The sequence below is a fragment of the Paroedura picta genome, chromosome 2, assembly GCF_049243985.1.
Source record: "Paroedura picta isolate Pp20150507F chromosome 2, Ppicta_v3.0, whole genome shotgun sequence".
Classification (NCBI taxonomy): Eukaryota; Metazoa; Chordata; class Lepidosauria; order Squamata; family Gekkonidae; genus Paroedura; species Paroedura picta.
Genome location: NC_135370.1, coordinates 82752861 through 82774780, shown reverse-complemented (window position 1 = coordinate 82774780; position 21920 = coordinate 82752861). Strand labels below are relative to the sequence as shown.

Genomic DNA, 21920 nt, shown 5'->3' with positions numbered 1-21920 from the left:
CACTCTAATGGCAGAAAGTGAAGAGGAACTAAAGAGCCTGTTGATGCGGGTGAAGGAGGAGAGTGCAAAAGTTGGCTTGAAACTCAACATCAAGAAAACAAAGATCATGGCATCCGGCCCTCTCAATTCCTGGCAAATAGATGGGGAAGAAATGGAGATAGTGACAGATTTTATTTTCCTGGACTCCAAGATCACTGCAGATGGGGACTGCAGCAAAGAAATTAAAAGACGCTTGCTCCTGGGGAGGAAAGCTATGGCAAATCTAGACAGCATCCTAAAAAGCAGAGACATCACCCTGCCAACAAAAGTGCGTTTAGTCAAGGCTATGGTATTCCCAGTTGCAATGTATGGCTGTGAAAGTTGGACCATAAGGAAGGCCGCGCGTCAAAGAATTGAGGCTTTTGAACTCTGGTGCTGGAGAAGAGTCTTGCGAGTCCCTTGGACTGCAAGGCGAACAAACCGGTCAGTCCTAGAGGAGATCAGCCCTGACTGCTCTTTAGAAGGCCAGATCCTGAAGATGAAACTCAAATATTCTGGCCACCTCATGAGAAGGAAGGACTCCCTGGAGAAGAGCCTAATGCTGGGAGCGATCGAGGACAAAAGAAGAAGGGGACGACAGAGAATGAGGTGGATGGATGGAGTCACTGAAGCAGTAGGTGCAAACTTAAATGGACTCCGGGGAATGGTAGAGGACAGGAAGGCCTGGAGGATCATTGTCCATGGGGTCGCGATGGGTCGGACATGACTTCGCACATAACAACAACTTGGGTAGGTATAAAAATAAATTGCCAATGAATAAAGTTACGTGATGAAAGTAGTCTTATAGCAAAACAATTACCAATGGAGCTTTTTGATTCTGAGTCTTCTGGGGCCGTCTTAAATAAATCCATCATGCTCTTCTGTCTCCTTCTGTCTGCTTCTTTCCTCTTGTTAAAAAGCAAACCAGTAGCAAAAAAAGCTTATTTGTATCCTGAGCCAAATCCTGGCACCTGCGTTGAATTTAGAGGAACCAGCTCAGAGTCTTTTCTCTCCACACTTCCTACTTCTCTGGGCTGCAGGGGGAACTCTATAATCTTCTGTCACTTCCTCTCTCTCCAGCCAAAGCAGGAAAAATAGTTGGTTTGATACCGCTCTAGTTGTAGAATCCATGGTATTCAATTTCCTGTTTGAACTCTCAGATTCTAGTCTCACAAGATGCTATCGCAAGGCAAGATCCCCGTGCCAGTAAACAAAGACAGATCTACACCCGCGAGTTCAGAACAGCTTCCCTGCGCTGGGAATATGCAGGGGATCACATTGCTAGAGTTTAAAAGCATTAAGTTCCCTAAAATTGAAGAGGTCAATAAAAGAATAAAATTGTCTCGCCACATTCCCCGATTAAATCTCCAATTCTCCATACAGTAGGCAGTATCTTATAGCTTGAGATGAGTAAAGTTAGGAAAAAGAATCAGAGAAAAAATGAAAGTTATACGAAGGGGCAGAGTCATGAAGAGCTTATTCAAGTCCCACCGGTTCACATTGAGAGCCCCTAGTATCTTGAGCTACTGGGGGGAGAGTTAGGAGGGATCGCATACCCCCACCTGTCTACAGAGCCCAGAACTGGATTTCTCTTGCCTGGTGTCAGATATGGCAAAAAGTTCCATCTAGCTACTCCGCCATGATGCTTTGCCTCTCTAATTTTACCTTCTTTTTTGCTGTTTTAATTTTTTTTGTTTTGTTCTAATATTGTGAACTGCCTTGAGCCTATTTGCAGAGATGGAGGTATGCAAACTAAATAAATAAATACTCTTTACACTAGGTATCTTTGTAAAGATTTACAATGGTAAAAGGTGAATGTTGGATTAGCACTGTTAGCAATGCTTAGAGGCAAACAAAAAATCACCTTGGGTAGGTAACAGAACGATATTTCATAAATTAGGATTATAGATAAAATAATAGGAAAAATAGAATAGTTCTCAAAATGGAGGGGGACAGTAGGGTTCCAGAAGGTTAGGTATTGAGGTCTGGTACTCTTTAATTTATTCATAAATGATCTGGAACTAGGGATGAGTAATGTAGTGGCAAAGTTCACAGATGACAGAAAATTTTTCAGAATAGTGAAAAACAAAGCAGAACAGAGCTCTAAGAGGACCTCAACAAACTGGGTAAGTGGGGAAAATTGTGGCAAATGAAGTTCAACACTGATAAGTATAAGATGATACACTTTTTGGGGTGGGGTCCCAACTTATGATATAGGCTAATGGGGTATCAGTTTGATAAAACTTAAAAGGAAAATGTTCTTAGGATTCTAGTGGATAGTTCAATGAAAGTCTCAGTCCAGTGTGCTTACAGGAGTGAAAAGGGTATGTTAGAGATTATTAAGAAAGGCATTGTGAATGAAACAGCCAATATTGAATTGTCCCTGTACAAATCTATGGTGCAGTCTCATTTGGAATAGTGTACAGTATTGGTATTTATTTATTACATTTTTATACCGCCTTTCCTTGCAGCTCATATCTCCAAAAGGACATGCAGAGCTGGTAAAAGTACAGAGGAAGGCAACCAATATGATCAGGGTCTTGGAGTACCTTTCCTATGAGGAAAGACTAAAGAGTCTGGGACTTCGCAGTTTAGACAAGAGACAACTAAGGGAGGGGAACATGATAAAAGTTTATAAAATTATGCATGGTGTAGAAAGAGTTGACAAAGTTCAGACAACAAGGCTCAGACAACTGAGAGCACGTGGAGAGAGCTACTGGGGAGAGTTGCTGCTGACCAGGTGAGGCTATTGTTCTGCCTGGGTGAGGTGATTGCTGGGTAATTGTTGGGAGGATTAAAAAGGGCTACTCCTCACCAGAGGCGCGAGCCTTTGGCACGAGCCGAAGAGCGAGAGACTCTTGGCCTGGGGTTCTTGGCCGAGCAATTAGAATCAGTAGATTATATTAGTAGATTATATTTCCCTAGTACTTCCACTGCCTAGACATTACAATGGACCTCCAGGACACTCATCCCATCATCTGCAGTGAGTGTGACATGATTGCCTTCCTCCCAGAAGACAAGATGGACTACAGCTGCCCCAAGTGTAAGCTGGTAAGACTTTTGGAGGAAAAGATTAGGGCACTAGAAAACAGAATTATTACTCTGACCCAAAGTAAGAAAGGGGAGGAGTTCGTAGTCCAGAGCTCTGCAACATGGAATAAAGAGAATAAAGAGAATACAACCAGTCCTGAAGAGGACAAGGAGATTGACCACAATAGGGAGCCTCTGCAGGCAGTTCGGAAAAAGACTGAACGGCGAAGGGCGAGACAGTTCTCGGGGCCTTTGGAGCTCCAGAATAGATTTCAGGCCCTTTCAGAGGAGGTGCAAGGGTCAACAAGGGAAGAGGTCCCAAAACAAACTCTAAGACAAAGGGAAGAGGCCACGGGGACAGAAAGAAATGGAGTTGAGAAGAAAAAAAAAAGGAGAGTACTGGTAATTGGAGACTCCCTGCTAAGAGGAATGGATCGCCATGTGGCTGGGCCCGACCCCCTAACCCGAGAGGTGTGTTGTTTGCCAGGGGCGAAAATTAAAGATGTTTCAGAAAGGCTGCCCAAACTCCTCAAATCTACGGATCGCTACCCATTTGTGATGGTCCATGTGGGAACGAATGACATGTCCCTGAATACCATCGCTCCTATTAAAAAAGACTATCAAGATCTGGGGAGGAAGCTCAAGCAAATGGGGGCACAAGTGGTATTCTCTTCAATCTTGCCTGTCAAGGGAAGAGGAATGCGTTGGGAGAGGAAGATAATGGAGGTGAATCACTGGCTGCGTAGTTGGTGCCGGCAGGAGAGATTTGGTTTCTGGGACCATGGGATAGGCTTTCTTGAGGAAGGCCTACTAGCACCTGATGGACTGCACTTATCGAAACTGGGGAAGAATGTGTTTGGCAGGAACCTGGGGAGATTCATCAGGAGAACTTTAAACTAAAGCCACTAGGGGAAGGAGACGATCAACATAGGGAGTGTAGGGAAGGAAAACTATCGGAGGCAGCCCAGCCGGCAAGGCCAGCTCATAGGGAACCAAAAGTAAAAGGATTCAGATGTCTTTATACTAACGCCCGAAGCATGGGCAATAAAAAGGAAGAGCTGGAACTTCTCATGCTGATGGAAGGTATGATCTAGTAGGCATCACAGAAACTTGGTGGAATGATTCTGATGACTGGAATGTAATGGTGGATGGATATGAACTGTTCAGAAAAAACAGAATAGATCGAAGAGGTGGAGGAGTGGCACTGTATGTGAAGAAAGGGCTTACCTGTCAGGAAATGCTAGTGAAGGAGAGCATATCTACAGTGGAAAGCATCTGGGTGAAAATAAGCGAGGGGAAAACAAACAGTGTGGTGGTTGGTGTCTGCTACCGACCGCCTGACCAACGAGAGGATGTGGATGCTGCACTTTGTGAGCAGCTTGAGAAAATATCCAAACGGCAGGACCTTGTCATCATGGGTGACTTCAATTTCCCAGATGTGTGCTGGGAAACAAACTCTGCGAAGCGTCCTCAGTCATGCAAGTTTCTGACCTGCCTGGCTGACAATTTCATTTATCAAATGGTAGATGAACCCACAAGAGGTTCAGCCATACTGGACTTAATACTGACCAACAGGCAAGAGTTGGTGGATGAGGTGAAGGAGGTGGGGACCCTAGGGGGAAGTGACCATGTCCTCATAGAATTCCTTTTGAGATGGGGAGCCAAGGAAGCTTGTAGCCAGACGCGGATGTTGGATTTTCGTAGGGCAAACTTTAATAAACTCAGAGACATGATGAGTGTCATACCATGGACGAGAATGCTGGAAGGGAAGGGAGCATGTGAAGGGTGGGCGCTACTCAAACAAGAGCTATTGCATGCTCAATCAATGACTATTCCAGAAATACGAAAACACTGCAGGAGCTCTAAGAAGCCTATTTGGATGAACAGAGAACTTCAAGAGGAACTAAGAAAGAAAAGGAAAATGTTCAGGAAATGGAGGGAAGGACAGAGATCTAAAGAAGAGTACCTACAGGTTACTAGGCACTGTAGATCAATCATCAGAAAGGCCAAAGCTGAGAGTGAGCTAAGATTGGCCAGGGAAGCCCATTGTAACAAGAAAAGATTTTTCAGTTACGTGAGGAGCAAACGTAAAGTAAAGGAGGCAATAGGCCCTCTGTTGGGTGCGGATGGACAAACTCTAACGAAAGATGCAGAGAAAGCAGAAAGGCTTAGTGCCTATTTTACATCTGTTTTTTCCCACAGGTCAAAGTGTTTAGGCACATCTAGAGATGGCTGTAGCCAAAGGATAGTGTCTGGGTGGCAGGTTAACATGGATAGAGAGGTTGTCGAGAGGCATTTAGCTGCACTGGATGAGTTCAAATCCCCTGGTCCAGATGAAATGCACCCCAGAGTACTCAAAGAACTTTCCAGAGAACTTGCACTGCCCTTGTCCATCATCTTCGGAACCTCTTTAAGGACTGGAGATGTCCCAGAGGACTGGAAAAGAGCAAACGTTATTCCGATCTTCAAAAAAGGGAGGAAGGATGACCCGGGAAACTACAGACCAGTGAGTCTGACCTCTGTTGTGGGGAAGATAATGGAGCAGATATTAAAGATCTGCAAACATCTGGAGGACAATTTGGTGATCCAAGGAAGTCAGCATGGATTTGTCTCCAACAGGTCCTGCCAGACTAACCTAGTTTCCTTTTTTGACCAAGTAACAGGTTTGCTGGATCGGGGAAATTTGGTTGATGTCATTTACTTGGATTTTAGTAAAGCTTTTGACAAGGTTCCCCATGATGTTCTGATGGATAAGTTGAAGGACTGCAATCTGGATTTTCAGATCGTTAGGTGGATAGGGAATTGGTTAGAGAACCGCACTCAAAGAGTTGTTGTCAATGGTGTTTCATCAGACTGGAGAGAGGTGAGTAGCGGGGTACCTCAGGGTTCGGTGCTCGGGCCGGTACTTTTTAACATATTTATTAATGATCTAGATGAGGGGGTGGAGGGACTACTCATCAAGTTTGCAGATGACACCAAATTGGGAGGACTGGCAAATACTCCGGAAGATAGAGACAGAGTTCAACGAGATCTGAACACAATGGAAAAATGGGCAAATGAGAAGAAGATGCAATTTAATAAAGATAAGTGTAAAATTCTGCATCTGGGTCAGAAAAATGAAAAGCATGCCTACTGGATGGGGGATACGCTTTTAGGTAGCACTGTGTGTGAACGAGACCTTGGGGTACTTGTGGATTGTAAACTAAACATGAGCAGGCAGTGTGATGCAGCAGTAAAAAAGGCAAATGCCATTTTGGGCTGTATCAACAGAGGCATCACATCAAAATCACAAGATGTCATAGTCCCATTGTATACGGCACTGGTCAGACCACACCTGGAGTACTGTGTGCAGTTCTGGAGGCCTCACTTCAAGAAGGACATAGATAAAATTGAAAGGGTACAGAGGAGAGCGACGAAGATGATCTGGGGCCAAGGGACCAAGCCCTATGAAGATAGGTTGAAGGACTTGGGAATGTTCAGCCTGGAGAAAAGGAGGTTGAGAGGGGACATGATAGCCCTCTTTAAGTATTTGAAAGGTTGTCACTTGGAGGAGGGCAGGATGCTGTTTCTGCTGGCTGCAGAGGAGAGGACACGCAGTAATGGGTTTAAACTTCAAGTACAACGATATAGGCTAGATATCAGGAAAAAGTTTTTCACAGTCAGAGTAGTTCAGCAGTGGAATAGGCTGCCTAAGGAGGTGGTGAGCGCCCCCTCACTGGAAGTCTTCAAGCAAAGGTTGGATACACACTTTTCTTGGATGCTTTAGGATGCTTAGGGCTAATCCTGCGTTGAGCAGGGGGTTGGACTAGCAGGGGGTTTGGCCACACCAAGTTTCAAAAAGTATGGCCCCTTCCAACTCTATGATTCTATGATTCTATGAAAGTTATATTTTTCTCCCTCTTCCAAAATACTAGAATTTAAAGGCATGTAATGGAGCTGATGAAAAGTAGGTTCAAGAAATACTACTTTACGCAGACAGTGATTAAAATGTGGAATTCACTGACAAAGGATGTAGTCATGGCTACAGGAATAAACAGATTTAAAAAGAGGATGTCTATCAACAGCTATGGTCACTGAGGGGAACCTTCATATTTAGAGGCATTGAATACCAGAGCAAGGAGGCAACATCTAGGTAACCCTCTAAGCCCTATTGTTGACCATCCAAAGAGACTGGCTAACCACTGTGTGAGTCAGGATGCCAGACAAGATAGACTCTTGATCTGATCTAACAGGGCTCTTTTTATGTTCTTAAGATCAATTCTCCTTAGCCAGACTTTTTATCCAGCTACTGTTGGGGGTACTTTACCCACATACTCCTTCTCTCTAATGATTCATTTGCCATTGCTTTTCTTTCTTTCACAGAAAACAATATATTCATAGTGAGTGAATGAAGTGAGGTGGCATATATGCTATATATTTTGATTTTCAACTGATATTAACAAACTGCCCCACCCAGTTTTGAGGTATTCCTACTACAATTTCAAGGCCAAACACACTAAAATCAACACAATCTTTGTTAGTTTCAGAATATTTCCCCATCTTCTGACTAATGGAGCTTACTCCTGTTTCAACTATATGAATTCCATTCCAGAAGATGACATTTTAATACAGATAGTAATGGAGGAATAGTTAGATAATGATTAATGGAGAAGAGCAGTGTTAATACTAGGGATGGGTGATTCGGTTTAGATAAGCTGAAAAGGATCCAAATCAATGCTGATTCAGGTACTTTTCAGTGGTATCCGATCCAAATCACTCATCCCAGCACTTTAAATGGTTAACATCAGCATTATCCAAAGCGTGATTTGGCCACACCAAGTTTCAAAAATAAAGCAATAGAGGTCAGATGAGGGCACCTTCTTTGGGTATCTGTAGAATTGGACTCCTGATTCCATCTTTTTGAAACTTAGGGCTTCTTTTGAGTAGATTCTCCTGTAGCTACACTACAAATTTGGTGCCTCTACCTCAAACCCCCACCATGGAATAGACAAAAAGGCAAAATTTCCCATTGATATCAATGGTGCCATAAGTTTCAATGGCATTGAATTGATTCGGCTGAATCTGAATTGTCCAAATAGCTGTATCGAGTCATTGATTTGGGTGATTCAGATTCAGCAGAATTGATTTGGGCCCAATCTGAAAAGTAACAATTTTTTATTTGGTGCACATCCCAAACATATATTCAAAATTGCACTTAAATAAATCATCTGTGGTGGGAGCCACTGGATAGTCCATAGCAACCCCCTGAATTTGAAATAAAATTGATCTTGAAAACGAAAATAATTTTTCTCTAAGGCAATTTCAAGGAGTTGCATCAAAAAAGACATAGGGGAAGACAAATCTTTCTTCTGAATAATAGAAAGGGCCTCATGATGTAGTATATTAGTGCACAATGAATCGACATCCATGGTGACCAAAATATCATCTTGTTTTGTTTGGTTCAGTTAAAAGGGGAAGCCCCAAGAGACCTAAAAATTGTGCAGTCAATCAGCAGCTTCCCGCAATCCCCAGGAGGAAACAGTCTAAATCTCATGAACAATTCATGTTATGTGAGTGTATGGGACTGTCAGTATATGCTGCCAGCATGGAAGTATTTTTCCAATAAATTTTGATAATTAATAATTAAAAATTAATAATTAATATATAATCAAATATAATCAAAAAGACTACTAAGAGCAACAGAATCAAAAAAGAAGAATTAATTCTTACCGTGTAAGATTTATTGAAAGGTACAATGTCACAACATAAAATAAAATGCGGGTATTCAAATACAAAAATGTCCTTTGAGCTAGCACAATCCCTGTGATAAAGTATATCATAAGGTGAGCCAAAAATGACATCATTGACCAGAACCTGTATAAGAAAAAGCATGTTATATAAATGATTAAAAGTTATTATCATGTCATGGGCAGAACAATACTAGCTAATATAAAAAAGCTCTCCAAAAAGCAGCTCACACAATTTTTTTCTATTTTAAAAAATTACATGCAAGTATGAATGTTTTATTTCATTAACACTTCACAAAAGTGTTATAATAATAATAAATATTAGAACTTACTTTGAATGGGAATAGTAAAAATTAAACCAGAGACAGGCAAAACCTCCCAGATTTAAATTCTTATTTACTGAGTAAATTAATATTCTGCTTAATATCTGCCCATTATTCTAACATGTCAATCTATTGCTGACATTCTGTGTTTCACATATGCACTTTTTGCTAGTGTATGCTTTTTATTTTCATTGCATTTAACTAGATATACAGAGTAAACCTCTGAGATATTGTTGGCAAAAGTCATTGGCAGTTATAGAGAAAGGAGGAAGAAGCTCCAGCTGATAAACCACACAAATAGTATGCTTTAATTTTCATATTGATTACAGAAGAGATAGGCATGGTAGTAGTCTGGTTATAAAAACAGGAGTTGATGCAGTTTGCTAGCTTGGTGTAGTGGTTAAGAGCAGTGGCCTCTAATCTGGTGAACCAGGTTTGATTCTCCACCCCTCCACATGCAGCCAGCTAAGTGACCCTGGGCCAGTCTCAGTTCTTTCAGAACTCTCTCAGCAGCACCTACCTCACAAAGAGTCTGTTGTGAGGAGAGGAAGGGAAGGTGATTGTAAGCCACTTTGAGATTCCTTCAGGCAGTGAAAAGCGGGATTTAAAAAAAAAACAATTATCTTCTCTCTCTCTCTCTCTCTCATGTAGAAAGTTCCATAGGGGAGCTTTATTAGTATGTTGTAAATAATGACAAGTCTTGAAAGATGCTAAAGATTATCTATTCTGTGATATATGCTTTTGTGGATTAGAGACCGCTTTGTCAGACAAATGAAGTATTGCTCTCAGCATGCAGATTCATCTAATCAGACAAACATGTATGATAATACATACAAATGGATACAAATAAGTATAGAAAGCTACAACACTGGGACCAAAAATCACAAAACGGATATTACCATATTTCTATTCAAAGCCCAAATGTATACCAGTAAAGAAGAATTCACAACGACAGTCACTAGCTATAAATTAGCAGATTCTAGAACAGTGGTTCTCAACCTGGGAGTCGGGACCCCTTTTGGGGTCAAATAACCCTTTCACAGAGGTTGCGGAAGGGCGAGCAGTTTGGCCAGGGGGGCATGCTGCCACTGTTGCCATTCCTCCCGCAGACACCCATGCTCGGCCGCCAGCCACTCCAGCAGCGCCTCCAGCACAGCATTGTCTCCCACCAGCGCTCCAGGTGGCAGCGCAGCTTGGCACCCTCGAGTTCCAGGTGCCAGTAGCACAGCTCCTGCAGCTGTGCGCCCAGCCTCTACTGGTGCACCCATTCACCGCACAGCAAGTCTGAATCCAGCAACACTACCCCATGGGCCCAGCTCAGCTCTGCCACCGATAGCCACAGCTTGGCCCCCTCCTCCTCCTCCACGGGCTGCTGCTCCTGCCCACGCCTAACTGATAGATCCTGCACCAGGCACCCATTCTCCTCCTCCAGCGCCCACCCTCACTCTACATAGGTGCACAGGTGGCAGTTCAGCTCCCACAGCTTGCCCTGCATAGCTGTGCCTCCACCTGCTTGCCTCGCCAAGTGTGCTCGCCCCAGCAACTGGTGCGCCCACTTCACTGCGTTGGGTCTGGCTGAGGGGGGAGCAGGTGGCCCCTGCAGCCCTCCTGGTGGCCCCCGCCCACCCTGCAGCCCCTGCCAGTTCCCCCCACTCCCTCCCCCCCGAGACCCCGGCTTCGGCGTAGGGAAAGGAGCAGGGCAACCATCGACCCTGAGACAAGGTATTATTACAGTAAGCTTCCCATCCTACAGTAGACACATCTGTAAACATTTGCACATCTGGCTGTTGCAGATCAAATGGTACCCTGCAAACCAGTGCTGAATCTGCATGAGGCTTTTATTGCAATCCCAGATCAATTAAATCCCTCCCATCTGCACTGAAATCGATTTTCATTTTTATTTTAATCGATGGAAATTTTCCATCTGCAACCTCCATGCCTCGACACACACTGACCCTACCTTTTTATCGGAATATCAGGGAGCGCTTATTTTCCAGGAAATCCAACTAAAGTGCTCTGGAAGCAAATTAGATTAAAGTGTAGATGCCTGCGGCTTTGGATTAACAGGCACTCCTCCTCCCGCATTGCCAATGCTGACGTAGCGTGTTTGTCTCTTGCTGATTGGTCAAGTCGCCCCCTGAGTTTCCAATGCTGACGTAGCGCGGTTCTCTCTTGCTGATTCGTTGAGTCACGGACTCAAAAGAAAGGGATATCCTTTGGATCCTTTGCTTGGGATTGTTGAGAGACTGCTATCATTCCATTATTCGCCGTTGTATGCTACTCTCCACTCTCTGCTCACTAATCTGAACATACATTTTACGAAGCCTTTTCTTGTCTTTTTTAATTTAAGGGGCTTGAGGCATAACATAGGCGACGGGGTCGGCCCGCGCACACAGGCAGTGTGCACTTACACAGGCACACAGCACTCAGGTGGCATAGGGGCTAACGCCCACCGCCACTGCCTGCTGCCCGCCGCTGATTGCGGCAGCTGCAGTAAGCTGCCAATTGCAGCTGCTGATTGCCCGCTACTGCTTGCGAGCAGCAGTGGGCAGTAGCTGCACCATACGTAGGCGGGCAGCAGTGCCCAGGATGAGTGGCCAAGTGTTTCCTGCGCCGCCCACCAGGATCGTGCACAAGAGCCGAGCGCCTCCGCTGCAACCGGCTTGGCTGCGGTGGTGCTCGGGTAGACGCCTAAAGCCACATTTGTCATCCTCTGGCTCGCCCCCCAAAGTTTGCAGGAAACGGCTGGCCAACTGGATTAGGGTGTGCGCACCAGTGTGCCTCTGCCCAGCACCGGGGTAGGGGCGCTCGCTGCCTCGGGCCCTGGCAGAGCGGGCTGCATGCCAGTCCTCAGCTGTTCCCTGCCTCGTTCCCCTCACCCTTCTGCCCCTCTATTCACGGAGAGTGAGCACGCAGCCCCAAACTTAAAAGCACCTTTGGGCTTCTTGTTCTCCTCACCCTTCTGCTGCTCTGTTCATGGCGGGCCGCCAGAAGAGTAAGCGCGCAGCCCCAAACTTAAAAGTACCTTTGGGCTTCTTGTTCCCCTCACCCTTCTGTTGCTTTGTTCACGGGGGGCCACCAGGAGAGTGAGCGCACAGCCCCAAACTTTAAAGCATCCTTGGGCTTCTCATTCCCAATCTCCACTCCACTCCACAATCAGAAAGTATCACAAGGACAAAACGTGTCTGATTCAAAAAGGCAGCAATTGATTTTTACTTAAATGATGCAGATGGCGAAAGCGAATGAAGGCTGTTTCACTTCGGGAAGACTGTTTGTTGCAGATCACTCACTATGTCCGGGCCCAAATCGAACAGAGATAGCCAAGAATTAATGCGGGGGAAATCATTCAATGAGGAATAGGCCCTGGTGAGGAAGAGAAGCCCATCAGTTCAGGGACCTGATAACTTATCTTGGGATAGACAAACGGACTTACGTTGATGGCTTAAATGTCTTAAAACCCATAGCTGTAATGATTTCATGTGTAGATTGGCAGATCGTGTCACTGTCATTGTAGAAGCCAGGTGTTCCAAGAGTGTCTCAATGGACAGTGCTCACCGGAAGCATTTTGCCATAAACTGTAAAGCTATGTCCGTAATCCTTTGGGCCCATGAACGGAGCAAGGTTGCTTCTGTTAGATGGGAATCTAGATTTGCCCCAATGAACTCAATGGATTGTACTCTTGTCAGGACTGATTTCTCAACATTGACAACAAATCCTAAGGATTGTATGGTCATAATGGTTAAGTTTATATCCCTCTGTAACTGATATGCAGTGTCAACTACAAACAACCAGTCAATCAAGTAAGGATAAATTGTGCACCTTTTTGTATGTAAATGTGCCACTAACAGTTAAACACTTTTAAAGAACACGCTGGGCACTGCAGCGAGTCCAAATGGAAGGACTGTGAATTCATAGAGAGACAGAATCATATGTAAACTGTAAATACTTTCTGCAAACTGAATGACTAGAAATATGAAAATATGGATCCCGGTCTAAAAAATTGTGAAAACCTTCATCCATACCATTCTTCTTAAATACTAAATCCCTTGAATTTGGATCAGAAATCCAGTCAAGATAGAGCTGTCGCATGCAGGTAAAGTTTCAGGTTCAGAACACCCTGACCACCTATTTTCTTTTCATCTTGTAAACTTTTGAAAGCAGTTCTTGGCCTTTTATAGTTCCATATGAATTTATCTTGTCCTTAACTTCCAATGGAATTACTTGAAATAAATAGGTGAACTTAGGTAATATGTCAGTTCCTTATCTATGGTCACACCAAGATAGTTAACTTGATCTGGGTTAACTTAACATCTGGAATTATTCCTTAAATTTGTCATCACTTGATCTGAAGCTCCAACAACCATTATCTTATTTTTTTGTCTATTTATTTTATAACCTTAGTAATAACCAAAGTCCTTAAAGATATCTAACAATATTGGCACCTTAACTTCTGGTTTTCTTAGTATCACAACAACACCATCAAAATAACTTCTTAACTTGAACTCCTCCCCATGCATAGGCAGCCCAGAAATGTTTCCAAAACCAGAATAAATAAGAGAGGACATAACTAGCATCTTTGATATGAATTGTGTTGCCTGTAAGCATACCATTAACCAAAATCCTGGCCTCCTGGCAAAAATAGAGTTGTACAATTGAGTTAAAAATATTTTAACTACACCCCATAGTTTGTAAAGTTGCTCATAGAAAATTCCAAGAAACATTGTCAAAATCTTTCTCAGGATCTAGGAACACAAAGGCTACCAAACTGCTACAATCTGTGTACATGTTCCATTGCATTTTAAAAAGTACATTATTTCTGATATATATTTTAGGCATAAAACCTGATTGGGCAGAGTGAACAATAACAATATCTCCAATACATTTTTGAGTCTTTCTGCCAGTATTTTAGCAAAAAAAAAACATTTTAATCCACATTAAGTAGGGAAATTAGCCTATAAGATTGAGGAGCAGACGGATCTTTTCCCTTGTTATGTATGAGACCTATGGAGGCATGTTGCCATGATTCTGGAAGGATATGACCAGGATCCAAAATAAAGTATTCAGCCAAGATCCAAAATAAAGAGGTCAATAGAACTCAATTAATTGTCCTCTAATTTGTTAACTATATGGAAAAAGTATGCATCAAGACTAACAGCTGATTCATCTTTAATGAAATCTCCAAATGGGGCTTATTTTGATAAATCTCAACAGATAAGACTGGGTTGTCTCAAATATAAAGATTTTTTGAACACAAGCAAGAAACTAAACTCCTTGAGGACCTTGTCAATATGGGTATAGACATTTGTTGGTTAGAGTATTATCAAATTATAACAAGATGCAAAGTGTGGCACTGGCTGCGTCAGCCTAGAATGGCTGATTCGAACATCGCCGCGCACAATCCTAAACCAAACCCCTTTGGAAAGGAGGGGAAGTACCTCTTGTAATAATAGCATCCTAAATTTTGAGGTATGTATGAATTTATTCAGTTGTCTGAATAAAGGGGACATCCAAAGTTATCAATTTGGCTATAGAACAATGAATCATAATGCCCTCTTGTAGATCTCTACCTGGAGTCTTGCATGCTGAAAATTTAGAGCCTTTAATTCCACATCTCAATATCAATGTCGAGACTTTCATTTTTAAGCGGTACTTTGTCATTAAAACAAACCTCAAAGATTGCTACCAACTGAGGGCCCTATGAAAATCTAAATAGGACCAAATCCAATCTCAGTGAGGTACAAGTTAACATCAGAATGAAGGGAATCCAGGGAGTGTCCAACACAAACTAAGCTCTTAATAGATCACTGTATTAGGCATCTCATAAAAGCCGACTTACATAGCTGCAGGAATTCTTCTAAAGTAGTGGTTCTCAACCCGGGGGTCACTGCAGAATTCCTTCTGCGGGGTCCCCAAGTTGGTTGCCACCGTGGCAGAGTTGGTGGACGGCTACAAGCAGTGGCGGATGGCGGCCGGCAATGGCAGCAGGTGGCAGGCAGCGGCAGCAGGCTTTGGTGGCAGACGGCGCCAGAGAAGCCATGGCAATGGCTGCCTACACACCACCTTGACTGTTGTGCGCCTGTGCCCATGCCTCATGCGTCATGCATACACGCAGGTGCACAACAGATGGGGCGGCATGGAGGCGGCCATTGCCATGGCTCCTCCTCCACTGGTTGCTGAGGTTGACAGTCTCTCTATAAATGATTGAGTCAGTTCTGATGGACCACATAGAACTGATTGCTTTAGATTTATTCTTATTCTTAACTTTAATTTTCTTGGAAGGAGGTTCTGAAGAGCTTTTTTGCCATAAGATTTCAAATCTGACTGGGTCTGAAGAGACATTGAACCCTCGGGCAGAACCAAATGGGTTGAATTCAAGACAGTCTCTGCTGAAGATTTTTCAGAAGCTGCCTTAACAGGAGGCTCTGAAGGCTTTATGTGATCTGAAGAGAAACCAGAGTATACTCTGAAGGCTTTAATGCCTTCTCTCACAAAGCTGTCTTGAGTTTACTAGCTCAATCCCCCTGGGGTAAACTTTTGGCAGAGATTACAAGTGAGTACCGAATGTTCTTTATCCAGACAAAACAGGCAATGCTCATGTTCATTAGTCTGGGGCTTTTTCAAACCACACTTAGTGCATTGGTTAAACAAGGCTTTCTGAGCCATAATATCAACATAATACCTTCTCATCAAATGCATTATTGATAAACAGAGCAAGCTAGAGAACAAACAACTCCTTCTGCATCAAAAGATGAACTCAGGGTGAACAAGTGCTCCTAGGGAGGAGTCAAGGGTTTGACTTATACATGCATCACCCTCTAGAGCAGTGGTCCCCAACCCGCAGGCCGGGCCGCGAAGGCCTTTGCACCAGGCCGCGGCTCCCTCTCCCTGCCCCCCCTGCAGTAAAAAACTTCCCAGGCCGCAAGCTTGCGGCCCGGGAAGCTTCTTACTGCTGGAGGGGGGGAGAGGGAATCAGGGCCGCGCCCACGCATTGTGGGCAAAAGTGCCACGCATGCGCGATTTCGGCCGCGCATGCGCGGCATGCACGGGCGGGCGGTTGCCCTGCCGGTCCCCAGCCTCAAAAAGGTTGGGGACCACTGCTCTAGAGCAGCGGTTCGCAACCTGGAGGTCACGACCACTGGGGGGGGTTGATTGACCCTTTTCCCAGGGGGAGCTGAAGCTGCCGCCACCACAGCCTCAGTGACCCAAAGGGGACTGCAGCATTAGGAAGGTTGAGAACCACTGTTCTAGAGGCTTTTTAGCTTTAAAAAACCTCTCAGGAACAGGCATGCTCATGTGAACTCCCCATGTGAGAACTGCAGGGAAGATCAATGATAAACAGAAGATGCAAATGGTGAGAAATCAGAAGCAAATATACCCTTTGCTTGAGTGTCTATGGACTATCCCACAGTTTTAGCCAGCATAACTTTATGCGATATTATGGGGTTGGACAAGCCTTCGAAATACTTAGGGAGCCAGCTAAGTTATGCTCCCCTCACAGCATGCCCTAGTATCTAATTTCTTTACTAGCGTAGCAATTACATTGCACCCCCTACCTGTATCATGCTTGTGGGGTTGGCTGCTGGGATAACTCCAGACAATCATTAATGATATGACTGGTCAATTCTATTTTCTGTCTCCATCATACCTGCCAATACTTTTGCATCATTTCGTTAATGAATGCTTGGTTGAACTTCTCTGACTGAAATGTTCTATATTATAAGCTGATCAAATCAGTCAGGCCTCTTTCCTATGACTACTGCACTCTTGTAAAGTATAATCCCCTGCTTGACAGGTAAAGGGGGAGAATTAATTTAGAAATATTTTTTTCAAAATGGTCCAAACATACTTAAAAGAGATAAAACACTTACTTAAAAAGAAATACATCTGTTCCTGGACTAAAGCTTACAGAATCTATAAGAAGGCCCAAAATACTAATAGAAATAACTCCAGACATTCCACACCATTCAGCTAAAGAAAAAAAGGATAGAACAAATATTGTATATATATTTCTACAAGCATTTTTCCAAAAATATTATTTTCCACATATTTCTTTGAATTTTTGCATACAACATTTAAATTATACTTTACTTTTTTTACCCAATCCAATATTTCAAGTATTTGCTATGGGGCCATAAAAATAACATGAGATAATTTTACGATTTGTTTATTAAATATAAGTCAAACAGATAACCTAAATTGGATCACATTTTATTTAGGGTATCAGATTTTCTGGTTCTAATTTTTCTGGAAAACCCACATCACTGCTGATTAAATATGCCTACTTAAAAATTGGCAAATTATTCATAGCTATCTTACCAACGAAGAAAATAATGTATGTCATTGTGAAACTTAAGATTACTTCAGCTACTCCATCATTGAATATGTGTTTCAGCCAAAACATAACAACTCTTGAACACAAAAATCCAAATACGACACTTGCAAAAAATTTTAAAGTTAATTTTAAAATAATCTCTGTAACTGTAAAAGGAAAAAACAAAAAAACAAATATTATGCTTTTGCAACTTGCATTACAATAATTAATTTACAATACTTCTTGTTCCATAACTAATTGGTTCCTATATTCACCTTTCTTTTTATCATAGAATCATAGAATCATAGAGTTGGAAGGGGCCATACAGGCCATCTAGTCCAACCCCCTGCTCAACGCAGGATTAGCCCAAAGCATCCTAAAGCAACCAAGAAAAGTGTGTATCCAATCTTTGATTGAAGACTGCCAGTGAGGGGGAGTTCACCACCTCCTTAGGCAGCCTATTCCACTGCTGAACTACTCTGACTGTGAAATTTCCCCCCCTGATATCTAGCCTATATCGTTGTACTTGTAGTTTCTTTTTTGGAACACATAATTGTATTACATAGCATATCTTTATATCAAGGTAGTATGTACAACACCGTGCCATATATTTTAACTTGCTCTTTCTCCAAAGAGCTCATATACATGATTCTCCCTACCATGTTTTATACTTAAATCAAACCTCCAGAATAAACTAGATTGAAAGAGTATGACTGATTCAAAGTCACCTTGTAAGCATCATGGCAGACTAGGGATTTGAACACAGATTTCTCAGATCCTAGTCCAACACTTTTAATTCCTACTCCAATGATTCCCAAACATTTAATAGGACCCACTGTCTAAACTTATTTTATTATTCAGGACCCACTTCTAAATATACTGTACTTTCTGGAACCCTCTTGAGAAGTAGAGAGAGCCATCTTGGTGTAGTGGTTAGGAGCGCTGACTTCTAATCTGGTAAACCAGGTTTGATTTCCCACTCCTCCACATGCAGCCAGATGGGTGACCTTGAGCTCACCATAGCACTGATAAAGCTGTTCTAACTGAGCAGTAATATCAGGGCTCTCTCAGCCTCACCTACTTCACAGGGTGTCTGTTATGGCAATTGTAAACTGCTTTGAGACTCCTTCAGGTAGAGAAAAGTGGCATATAAAGAAGTAACTCTTCTTCTAGTAATTCTTCTTTCCACTTCTTCAACGTGATATGCTAAAATTGTACCTCAGTGAGCAACTTTATATTACATTTATTTTCAATACTTATAAATAATCTCATTAAGCAATGATCAAGAAATAGTTACTATATGAAGTAAGTATTATGAATCAGTTATGCTTTCTTATTGCATGAATGCAGTAACATACAACCAATTCTAGCAATCAGAAATAACCTTAGGAGAATCTCAAGCAAGACACACATATCAGGGAAGGGAGAACAGTTAAATTCAGCAAATACATTTCAGCTCTGTATTATAAACAGTCAGCAAAATGAATTTGCACTTACCTGTAACTGATATTCACTGACATTGTCTCTATAAACAATTAAGGGTTGGCAGCCAGGAGCCATGATGGGAGGGCCCAAGAGGGAGCCATAGAAGCTGTGACATGTGTCTACCGCTGATGAGGTCTTTTGTGCATATGACGGGTCTGCTGGTACCCCCAGGCATGTCCTGCTCAGACCCAACCCCGGCTCCTGCAGGCCTGGCAATGGTCTATCTGGATGCTGCGGACCGGGGGGTGGGGGGTAGTGCTCCTCCACAATGGTGAACAGCCCAAAGGCCACCTCTCACAACCTTCCCTCTGGACTGACAAGGGTACCCATGGCCTGAGGCAGCTGGCCACTCTGCTGCTGCCCAAAGAGAAGCCAGTGGGATGTCAGACAAGGGGGCAGGCCTGGGGTGCAGGCAGTTGCTATGGACTTGAGGCTGGGCCTGGCATGATGCCTGAGCCAGTGCAAACCTCCATGGGCTTCCCTCCAGATTTATAGCTGGACTCACATTTTTGGGTGGCTAGCCCCTCCACTGCCAACCACAGGGAAGGCATCAAGCAACAAGACAGGCCCAGAGCAAAGGTGGCTGGGGAGGGCATATCTCTTGGGTAGATATGGGGTTCCACCTCTCACCCCTGCATCACTAAGTCCTACCCTCATGTCCTCAAGCCCCACCCAGCTGCTCAGGGGACAAATCTGTCAAGTCCTACTGATATATTGGGATTGAATTTACATAGGCCTGTCCTGGATATTTTTTTCCCTAGTTCAATACTGTCAAAGGGGGAAAGCCCCACCTTCTCAGTGGCAATGCATTGGTATTTTCACTGTCAAATCCTCCAAGGACAGGGTTCCCCCTCAGCCTAAGTTCCTACAAAGCTACTGCAAAATTGTCAGGTATTAAAATTAGAAGAGTTAATAATGATGGAACCAAGCAGGGCAGGGTTAAAGTATGATAAAGTATTTTATTAGACTACCAGGGAAGGGGAACTAGAATAAAAAACAAGAAAGTACATATTTTCTTATAGATTATGCAGGAGCTCTTCCCTTCCTGTTACAGGGACTAAGTGAGAACATGTAGGCCATGGAAATGCAAACAATTTACATACCAATAAACAATCATATGACCCAGTCTGTTTGTCCCCATTACAGCAACAAATGTAAACCAACAGTTAAACTTTTATTGTCAGTCAGTTGCTAACTCTTGGGGCCATTCCGCACTAGTTCAAAATTGCACAATGGTTGCAAATTGAAATCGCTACTAATTTGCTGTTATGCACAACGTCGTTGACAATCTGCAACACCCCTGAAACCGATCCGCAAAAAGCGCTTCGTTGTAGCGCTTTCAGGGAAATCCCAAAAAGTGGATTCACCCTCCGAAAAGCGCTACACTCTTTCAACCAATCTGCAACACTAGCGGGAAAGTTCTGTGCGCTACCATTGTTGCGGTTTCTGCAAAGTCCCTCCCCCTGGCTCTCTCCTCTGATCTTCTGGCGAAGCGATCGCCATTTTTTTTCTCAGAGCGAGCGGAGATCAACGCACCGGCTTGCCTTCATTTACCCAGCGAGGCTTCCTCGGCTGCAGTCCCTCCCCAGAGCTGTTTTAAGTCACCAAGCACCAAGCACCACATAGCCCCATTTGCTGGTTTATTTTCCCTTTATTTTTCACTCTATTTTCGGCCAAAAATCGCGCTCGTGCGGGGGGGGGGGGGGGTTATTTTTTTTTCACTTGGGGGGAGCGTGGCAACGATGAAACGGCAGCTCAAACACCACCTGCTAGCTAGATGGGTCTCTCCATTGCAACGAATCAATGCAGATTCGTTGCAACGTGTTTTTTTTTTTAACCTTCCTTAAAGGGAAAGGGGCTTTTCGGGAGCATGATAACGGCCGCCCATTGGCTGCTCGTTTGATTGACAGTCAGGGGCGGGACAAAGCTCAGCAATATCGCTTCCTGGCTAGCGATTTTTGCCAAGACCGGAAACCTGTGGGAAACGATAGAAACGCAACTGGATTCCACTACAAAGGCAGGTATGCATAACGATGAATTCCACTGTTTAAAATGGCATTTTTTCGTTCCGCAACCAATTTGCTACATAGATCCTGGTGCGGAATGGCCCTTGCTATTGACAAAGTCCAGCCTGGGGATAACCCAGAGGGAAGACCAGAGTACAGTACAGACTAGGGCAGAGTCTGCACTTACTTTCTTTATTCCATTGTCAATCCTGTTGAATTCAGATCGCTTTGAACTCGATTCTTCCCCCCCCCCCATTGAAACAGGAAAGTCTTCTGCACGTGGTTAGGGCAGTTCAGAAGCGGGGAGGAAGCCTAGCCTCTTTCTTTCTTTTCTTGAAGGGGGGGGAGGAGCCAGGCAGGGAGCCTCTTTCTTTTCTTGGAGGGGTGGGGGAGAGGATCGAAAAAGGCAGAGGAGGGAGGAAAAATCCAGGACCGACAGAAATTGAGAGAAATTAGGGGCTTCTCCTTTAAGGCAAGCGTGTCACATGACCAGGTATAGCCTATCAGAGGTTCTCTACCACGGAGCTTTCTTTCCCAATGGATATTCTGGCTTAAAAGCAGTCTGAGGTATCGCACAGTAAAGGTAGGGTCACACCGGATCAATCCTTCTTGCTGCAGAAGGAAATTTTAAATCGCCCCAAATCCATTCTGTGTAGAGGGCAGGGACTGAATCGATCTGGGGTTGGAATAAAAGCACCGTGCAGTTTACACCTAGGTCAACCGAAGAAAGGAACGGGCTCACAGCAGGGATGGAAGAAGGGAATGTGTGTCTGCACACAAGATGTCAATGATGGGTAAGTTATGGGTAAGTGAAACCCTGTTTTCATTATCCATCTTGTGCTGCAGCCTCACATTGGGACCTTCACAAGCTCTTCTCATAGAGTCTTCATTAAGCTGACTTCTGCTGTAGAGCAGTAGAAACCTCCAGGAAATATTGAGCCTGAGGGACTATTCATAGGGTAAGAAATGTTATGTAACAGGTAGAAGTCAACTTAATGATGACTTTGTTAACTGGTTTTGT

At 43.6% G+C, this 21920-nt stretch overlaps 1 protein-coding gene across 3 annotated transcripts in view; it reads right to left on the bottom strand.

The window, feature by feature from the left end:
• The window catches only part of LOC143829830 (solute carrier family 9 member C1-like), a 188666-nt gene that overhangs the window by 131091 nt on the left and 35655 nt on the right, over window positions 1-21920 (bottom strand). For all 3 annotated transcript variants that reach the window (XM_077321296.1, XM_077321297.1, XM_077321298.1), the window contains 3 exons: window positions 17414-17575; window positions 16966-17065; window positions 8758-8901 (listed from right to left, as the gene is read on the bottom strand). In XM_077321296.1, coding sequence (XP_077177411.1) covers window positions 8758-8901; window positions 16966-17065; window positions 17414-17575 — 406 coding nt within the window. The remainder of the gene's footprint in view (window positions 1-8757; window positions 8902-16965; window positions 17066-17413; window positions 17576-21920) is intronic.